This window comes from Gavialis gangeticus, unplaced genomic scaffold (assembly GCF_001723915.1).
Source record: "Gavialis gangeticus isolate Ggan-Ray unplaced genomic scaffold, GavGan_comp1, whole genome shotgun sequence".
Taxonomy (NCBI): domain Eukaryota; kingdom Metazoa; phylum Chordata; order Crocodylia; family Gavialidae; genus Gavialis; species Gavialis gangeticus.
Window position 1 is genome coordinate 492768 of NW_017729013.1, and position 9013 is coordinate 501780.

Sequence of the window (9013 nt, forward strand, 5' to 3'; positions counted from 1 at the left end):
AACGCCAGGTTGGCTCTAACACTGTCAAAGGGCTATACAGCGTATTCAGGGGGTGTCAAATCACAAATCCTATTAATATGGGAAGACCTCTGTTTTTCTCCACTACACTCACAGCCTTGGCTTAGCATCCCTCCCAGCTGCTGAGGGGGAAGGCTACACATTTCCCGAACCTCTCGTCAGCCTCTTGGTGGCAACAGGGTTTAAACAGTGCAAAGAAATCCCCAATCCCACCTAGACTGAACATTTCTTTGCTCTATTGCACTTGTGCCAGGGTCAGTATTTGGGCCTGGCACATCAGTCGCCTCTAGTAACGCAGTCCCGCACCGACTTCTACGGTGCAAAGGCCAACCTGTTCCTTCTGGTGACTCAGACTCCTACTGCATCCCTAGCAGGACGGTCAAACACACTCGCTCGCGGTCTGATTCTACTAATCATTTACCTCCCCCCCCAGCAAAAAACAGGAACCTTCCAAACACCCGGGAACGGGGGCTGCTGAAGGTCACAGGATATCCCACTGATGGGATGGGAGCGCTGCATGCCACCGAGCTCCTGTAGAAAGCAATGGGAACGCTTAGAACGGCACTGCTAGGATGTGCTCCCACCAAATGATGCAGCCACCTCTGGGGTGGAACATGAGCACACCCTGGATAACGAAGGGGGCAGAGGAGAGTGCAGAGGACAGCCCGGTTGTCCTCTGCCCCCTATCCATACGAAACCAGATGCCTTTCCGCCCTCTTTGCGGCCGCTGTTCCTAGTTACTCCAAGGGGTGCCAGGTGAACAGAGCCTCTCCTGTTCCTTGCCGCCCGCCATCGATCGATCTGTGCGCAGCCACAAAATGTCCTCTCTTCAAGGGAAGGCCCCCCGCCCTCACACCTGCGCCGCTTGCCATTGGCTCCCGCCCCTGTGTGACGCACGGCGCCGGGCAAGCCCCTCAGAAAAATGGCCGCCGGCGCTTCACGCCGGGAGTCATGTGATCGCGGAGCTGTCACGTGAAACCCAGCATGGCGGCTCTGCGTCTCGTGTTTCTGCTGCTGCCGCTGCTGCGGAGCCGGGCGGGCGCGGGGCCGCTCAGCCCGCGGGACACCCCCTCGCGGGATCTCAAGGAGCTCGGCGGCCTCTGGCGCTTCCGGGCCGACACGTCGGAGCGGCGGGACAGCGGCTTCGCGCAGGGCTGGTACCGGCGGCCGCTGGAGCAGGTGCGGGGCGGGGGTGGCCCCGTCCCCCGCCTGCCTCCGCCCCTCTCTCCGCGCCTTCCCTTTCAGCCGGGCTCGTCTCTGAACCCCCGCAAGAAGTCTGGGGGGTGGAGGGTACTTGCGGGTAGTAGCGGGGTTTTGAACGAAGTCTTTTAATGTGACCTGGTGCATGGGGGGAGGAATAACATCCACCAAAAAACACAAAATAATAATAACCCTAAGCGATGAGAAGCGGCCCCGTACAGAGGGGCAAATGAAGGAAACGGGGGCGGGCGCGAGGTTTGAAAGCAGGGCGCTGCCTTGTGAGGCGGAGGGTGTGGGCCTGGTAGGGAGGAGTTATAAGCCTCCTGTCCGAGGGATGCGTCAGGGAATTAAAGAGGAAACGGGGACAGCAGCGGAGGTTAAAGGCGCGGAAGGAGTCGGCCGGCACCCGCTGTCCTCTGAAGGAGACTGGGCAAGGCCTGGGTCTGACCCAGTAAACGGCCATTCTTGTGTTCATTGATTCGTGGGTGTTTGGGTCGGAAGGGACCTCGGTAGGTCATCGAGTCCGACCCCTGGCCCAGGGCAGGGAAGAGCGGCGCTTGTCCAGCATCCTCTTAACGACCCCCAGCGTAGGAGAGACCATCGCCTCCCTTGGGAGCCTGTTCCAGATTCTGGCAGCCCTCACTGTGAAGAAGTTCTTCCTGATGTCCAAACCAAATCTGCTCTCTGTCACTTTGTGGCCGTTGTTCCTAGCTACTCCAAGGGGTGCGCTGGTAAACGGAGCATCTCCTATTCCTTGCTCCACGCCCTGACGAATTTGTAGGCGACCACAAGATTCCCCCCGCTCCTCCTTGTCTTATGGAGGCTGAAGAGATCCACGGCCCCTAATCTCTCCTCGTAGGGCTTTGCCTGCAGGCCCCTAACTATACGAGTAGCCCTTATCTGGACCCTCTCGAGGTTGTCCATATCCCTCTTGAAGTGCGGCGCTCAAAACTGGATGCAGTACTCCAGCTGCGGCCTCACCAGTGCTGCATAGAGGGGAAGTATCACCTCCCTAGACCTGTTTGTCTTGCACCTGCTAATGCATGTTCTTCAAGATGCTTTCCAAGTACTCATCAACCAAAATCAAACACGTGGTGTATAACAGCCGTAGCCATTCATACGGAGCAGCTTATTTTGTAACGATAGAATCTCCTCTTCTCAAGTAACTAGAACAGCATCAGGGAGTCCCTATATTATTTGTGGTGGAAAAGCTTTAAAGAAAAACAACCTTGATCAAACTTTAAAGTGTGCAGTGGTTTTTTGAACGTTTGTCTGGGGACATCTGTGCTATAAATATAGTATGGTGCCCAGTCAGGGTCTGCAGTGCTCTTGAGCTGTAGAAACAGCCACCAGCATGTGTTCCTTGAGTAGAAGACTTGATGCCAGATACCACCAGTGAAGTAGCTTGGCTTGGCAGGACAGGCATATGCTGCCTCTTCAGATAATGGGCATTTTGCCATTCTGGTCCTCTGGTGGTGGCAGATGAGTGAGTACATGTGGACTTTGAAAAGGTAACTGAGGACTGGAATTGATGGAGTAGATACTCAACGTTTAGCTGGATGCACAGGTTAATATTTAAAACTCATGGATGGTGTTGCCCATTGTTTACTAAGGAGAGTGTAATAACTCCATGGAAACGTGTGTGAAAGGTGTATGATCCTACTATTTTCTCTGTTAACGAAAGGCTTGTTATCCTTCAGCATCCTCTGCTGGTTGACTGGTGTAGCTCGGTGAAATCCCAAATACTGTAGCTAGTGCTGTGTGACTTGAGGGGATGTCCAAGCTCAGACCAGGCTCCTGTGATTTCCTGTGATGAGGTGGGAGCTGGTCATTCTGGGGCTGATAGGATGGTGGGTGGGTAGAAATTACACAGGGCTTCACAGCTTCAGTCTACATCTAAAAAGAAGATGGCACCTGTCAGGGGTAGTTGTGCCTAGAAGTCTCGCTGCTCCAACTGTTCTCACTCTTCTGATATGAAAGAGTAAAGTGAAGGGACATGAACCCACTAAGCTAAGGCTGGTCAATTTTTTTTGTTTGTTTGTTTGTTTCGTTTTTTTATAAAGCAGCATCTGGCCCATCGTGGGTGTGCCAGTGAAGCCTCTTGCTCTGTGGCCCCCACAGCTCTGCTTCCTTTTTTAAAAGGTTCACGCTTCTTATTTTTAAACTCGCCCTATCTGGTCTGACCCATTCAGAGTGGACCTGTGATTGACATGCCAGTACCTGCCAGCTTCAACGACATCACTCAGGATCCCAGCCTGCGGGGATTCATCGGCTGGGTGTGGTATGAGAAGGAAGTGCTGCTTCCCAAGCACTGGTTTCAGGACGCCTTCAAGACCCGGGTGGTGCTTCGGGTGGGCAGCGCCCATTACTGTGCCATAGTGGTAAGTTGGGGGTCAGGGGTCATTGTGTGTGTGTTCTGCTCTGCTGTGTTCAAGCCAGAAGCGCTTCTAGAGCATCAGGGCTAACCTGCCTAGTGGTTCGTGCTTCCTGTGCAATGGAAAATGGTGGGTCCTGCACCTGAGACAGGGTGACGTGCTGCTAACCTCTCAGCACTCTGCAGTTTTCCCCTTTGTGTGGCCAGCTGTAGCTTCTGGAAGTGAAAACTGGATCTGAGCCCAGCTCCCTCCAAGGGGCAGGAGGCTTTGTGCAAAGTCCCAGTGATGGTCTTCCAGCTCCTCCGACACCAGAGCCAATGACTGAAGGGTTCCCTTGGTAAATGGTGGGAGGGCTAAAGAGAGTGCCCTGAGACTAGTCTTCCATCAAGGGGATCTCTGCTGTGTGTGTGACTTCACTGGGGCAGTCAGTTTGCCTGCATGTGCCAGAGAATTAGCCCTGGGGAGACTAACTCAGACCTTTGCTTCAGCATTTTTGGCAGTCATGTTACCTTCCTCATCACCATCATACAGAGCTAATAGCGACACTGAGCCTTCCACTTCTTCCCATTGCAGTGGGTCAACGGAGTGCAGGTTGTGGAGCATGAAGGGGGCCACCTCCCCTTTGAAGCTGACATAAGCACCGTTGTTCAGGCGAGCCCTGGAGATCCGTGCCGCATCACCATCGCAGTTAACAACACGCTGTCGCCATACACTCTGCCTCCTGGGACAATTCAGTACCTGAAGGATGAATCTAAGTAAGCGCACAGAATCGCTGAAATGTTGGGGATAGAAATTACCTGCCAAGGCTGTCCTCAGTAAGAATAACTTGATGGAAAGCTATTTTAGCCACTTGTTCTCAGGGATCCCCGAGTAATCTTTGAACATGTGGACTGTCTTCAGCCTTGATGCATGGCAGTTTTGCAGCAGAGGTAAATTTTGCCCATTATTCCCCAGTGCTGTAAGGGAGCTAGACTGTATTACTGCACCTGCTTTCCAGATGGAAAACCAAGTGTAAGTGATTTACCCAGGAGTGGCTGGAAGGGCAGTGGCAGAGATGGGAATGGACCCCAACACTTGTGTCTTTAAGGGCAATACACCCCCTCAGAGTCCCACCTCCATCACCTGTCTGTTGTTCACTAACTGATGGGGGGTTGCTATCATTGCTACCATGTTACTGACAAGCCCTAACTGCAGGCAAGGTATTCATAGTGTGCCACTCATTCTTTCTCTGTTTTTGCTCCTGTGGGCTGGCCTGTGACCTGTTCCCCTCTCCCTTACTTGTTCACACACAGGTATCCCAAGGGCTACTTTGTACAGAATACCAAGTTTGATTTTTTCAACTATGCGGGAATTCACCGCCCGGTTGTGGTGTACACAACCCCCGTTGCCTACATAGACGACATCACTGTGACTACTGCCCTCTCGGGGAACATCGGTACGTGCCCAGGCAATTACAGCAACCCATTTCCTGCGAGGTGAAAGGGGGCAATGAAAGGGTTACCCCTTTGGCTGTGTAAGTGCCTGGCCTCCTAGCCCTGCCCTTCACTGCGCTTGTCATCTCTTTGGTCCCTTACAACTCCCTTCGTCAAGCCACCCTTTCCTGCCTTCTCATTCTGCCGGCTGTGTTTGGGGCAGCTTTGCCAGCTTGTCCCCTAATATCTGTTGGTTCTCCTGTCCTGTAGCACACTCCAGCTCTGAACCCCACCTCCCCTTCACTTCTCTGTGGGCTTCTAGGCACATGGAGAACCAGGAGTATGGTGACTGGTCAGCACAGGTGGGTGTATGGTGCTGTACATATTTGTAGAGCTGGAGAAACAGCTAGTGTTATTGTCCAGGACAGGCAGCTTTGACAAACACATCCAGGGAGAGGAAGTCCTCTCTTGCCAGAAGAAGTTTGGCAGGGGCATTGCAGGACACCGCGTTTACAGACCAAGTCCTGCACTCATACTGTTAAGAGTGGATTCTCCATAGCAGATTCACTCCTGGCTGATCTGTCTTGGGGAAGTAGTAGGAGTGGTCACTGGGGTAGTGGACATGTGTCCACCAAACTAACCCTTTGTAGGTCAGTCATGACTTGGTCTCGTGCCTCTGAGGCCTTGGACCGGATTTGAACCAGCTCACTAAAGCTGGAAGACTTCTATTCTGTTACCACTATGACAAGCCAAGCAGTCCCCACAAACATGACATTCAGGTAAGCAATTGATTTTATTTATTTATTTTTTATCTTGACTAGTACATAGCTTCTAAGTCAAGGCTTATAAATAGAGGAGAAACACTCCATTGAACTGGGAGTGATATGTCTCAGGAGCCTGCCGCCCAGTGGGCAACACCTCAGTGAGGTGCTGACTGGGAGAGGACTGTAAGGCAGTGACTTCCATCCCTGGAGTCACCAGGAAATGCACCCACTGCTTCTTTGAGTGGGTGACGGGAGATGGGTCTCTAACTTGCTCTGTGTTTTCTTTTGGGCCAGGTGTGGTGCGATATGAGGTATCGGTGATTGGCAGCTCACAATACTCCTTGTCACTGAATTTACGTGAGAGAGAGGGAAAAGTGGTTGCCACAGGCCAGGCAGCTGTGGGGGAATTGAAAGTGGTGGATCCCAAACTTTGGTGGCCTTATCTGATGCATGAAAACCCTGGCTACCTTTACTATTTAGAGGTAATGAGCCCATTCATCTCACTGTTCCCCCCAGTGAACTGAAGGGAATGCATGGATAGGCTGAGACATTCCTCAACCTGCCTTTTGAAAGCAGCTGGCTACCTGTTTTTGCTTCCTGCCCTGTATGATGCCTTTATTCATTTCATAATGCTTATCAAACCGTGTCGGCTTTATGGTTTGCTAAAGTGAAGCTGAAATGCTGAGGGCAAAGGACTGGGTGTGTGGGAGAGGATTGGGAGGCTGCTGGATTCAAAATCTTACCCAGTGCTTGTGATCAGTACCGCTGTCTTGTCCCCAGGCCCAATCCAGCTCTTACTGAAGGTGAAGGAGAGTGCTTCCAGGGACTTCTATGAGAGCTGGATTAGAGCCCTGACCAAGTAGGCGAGAGCAATCATACAGGCAGATGGAGATTAACTGGGATGGATCGCTAACACATTTCTCTCGCTCTACAAATGCAAGGAGCATTCTTCCCCAGTACAATACGCTGGTATAGCTTTGTTTCCAGAATATAGCACCAAATCCTGGAGACTAGATTCCCTACCTGCCTTTATCTCCTCTGCGTGAATTGGAATCTCGTGGTGATTGGATCAGTCAGCCCACACATAGTCTCCAAAGCCCCAGGTGCATGTCTCTTGGGAGCAGGCTGAGTTTCAGTCTTTGGGTGGTAACTGGGAGGTGGTGTTCTACAGAGTCATGCCCCAGCGGGAAAGTACTGGCTGTCAGGAGTGGGAATCGGCTCCGAGCCCTTTGGAGAAGTCAGTCTAAAGCCAGCCAGCCTGCCTGCCTTCCTCTCCTCACACCCAAACCTGGACTCCCACCTTCTCCTTCTGCCAGGAGTTGACCTGGCCTCTGGCTACACAGTTAGATGAGAGGTAGGTCAAACCAGGACGGAAAGCTGTAAAATGGTTGGGGAGCACAAGGCTCTTGGTCCCATGGGGCTGTCTGATGAGGGAAGCAGTGAGTGTCTTGCCCTTTGTGCTCTGTGTTGACATGGGTGTTGGCTTCTGTTGTGTGTCCAGGTTAGACTGTCAGCCCAGGTGGATGAGGACCTGGCTGAGGATGTGTACACAGTCCCTGTTGGGATCCGCACTGTGCATGTGACCAGCAGCCAGTTCCTTATCAACGGGAAACCCTTCTACTTCCACGGAGTCAACAAGCATGAAGATGCTGACGTAAGTGCCTAGAGCAGGGCATCAAACTGCTGAACTGCCCCTGTCCGCTTCCTTCCCCTCCATCTACTCTGGATTCGTGCATGGGGCTGCCAGGAACTCCTAGTCAGCTTTAGATGCGTGCCAGCGGGGAACTAGGCTGCCGAGGGATTTCTGTTGGAGTGGCTCAGGCCCTGTAGTGCTACCTGTACACTCCATTGTGCTGTACATAGTGCACAACAGCAGCCTAGAAGGGATTAATGTAGGGGTGGGCAATTATTTGGGCCTGCAGGCCAAAGAGGCAGTTTTGGGGAGTTGTCACAGACCAATCGGCACACTCCCCGCAATAGCCTGGAGCCTGCACGGCCCCAGCCCACCCTGCAGCCACTCTGGACTTGCCCCAGCCAGAGGGGACCAGCCCTGGGCCACCCTGCACCTTCTTTGGACCACCCACCCAGGATGAGTAGTGGCAGAAGTGGTGGTAATTGGGCAGAAGCTGCTGTTGGACATGGGGGAAGAGTGACTGCCTCCCCCTTGCTGCTGCTGGGCCCTTCTTGCTGCAGTCACCTGGAGCCTGCACCCTGTCCAGCTACTGCCACTGCTGCTCATCGTGGGTGGGCGGTCTGAAGCAGGTGCACGGTGGCCAAGGGTTGGAGCTGTGTGTGTAGGTCCTGGTTGGTCCAGAGCTGGTCTGCTCTGGCTAGGGCAAATCCAGAGCAGGTGGGGCCGGGGCTGTGCATAGGGTCCCTGCCAGACTCCGTGGGGCTAGCAGTCGTGGTAGCCAGAAGGAGCTGCCACTACCTGGGCTACCTAGAAATGCAATCCAGCTGTGGAGCCACCCCAGCCCTGCTGCACGCCGGGGGGCAGTGGGACGCACCATGGACAGGATGGCACTTGGCCCAGGTGGGGCCAAGGGACCTGCTGCAGGCTGGACAGAGTCCCTCTACGAGCTGGATCTGGCCCGCAGGCCATATTTTGCCCATCCCTGAGTTAATGGGTAAAACACACTGTGACAAAAGAGCTGGTTAGAAACTGCTGCTACAAAGAACAGTGGCTGAGGCAGAGTGGGGCAGCAAGTCAGGGAAGGGGGCTGCTGAGTGGCATCACTGTGGTGAGGCAGCTGAGCTGCAAGAACCTGGTAGAAGCTGAAGGGGAAGTTATGTGGCAGGAGAGACTGCTGTGCCATCAAGGAAGGGACTGTGAGAAACAGGCCCAAGCTACTTAACACGGTGTCCCTGGGCGAGGGGAGCTGAGTCCGCTACACCCCATCTCACCTGACAGGCAATAGGGCCATGGCTAGCAGACCCCAAAGCTGGGCATTTGGTCCTCCAGACTCTGGGGCTGGGTTTGAACTACGTGTCACCCCTGAGAAGGTAAGACCTGAATAAAAGCAGATCATGAAAAGGTGGTTACTTCAGGTATGGCCACGACAGGGCACCAGGAACACGGGCAGAGCCTTCTGAGGAAGAGATGCGCTTAGACTTCATGGCAGGCTGCATGATTTAGCTTGGTGCTGGGCAAAGTATTATTTGTCCCTTATTCATAATCGATTTTTTTGTTTGTTTGTTTGTTTTGTTTTCTTTTTTTGGGGGGGTTGTTTTTGGGGGGGGGGGG

The 9013-nt window shown here is 53.3% G+C and overlaps 1 protein-coding gene across 1 annotated transcript in view; it reads left to right on the top strand.

Moving 5' to 3' along the window:
* Positions 1-987: 987 nt before the first annotated feature.
* The window catches only part of GUSB (glucuronidase beta), a 22229-nt gene continuing 14203 nt past the window's right edge, over positions 988-9013 (top strand). Inside the window, exons 1-6 of the mRNA XM_019511351.1 lie at positions 988-1197; positions 3411-3599; positions 4167-4348; positions 4886-5028; positions 6064-6251; positions 7271-7423. Coding sequence (XP_019366896.1) covers positions 1003-1197; positions 3411-3599; positions 4167-4348; positions 4886-5028; positions 6064-6251; positions 7271-7423 — 1050 coding nt within the window. The 5' untranslated portion in view covers positions 988-1002. The remainder of the gene's footprint in view (positions 1198-3410; positions 3600-4166; positions 4349-4885; positions 5029-6063; positions 6252-7270; positions 7424-9013) is intronic.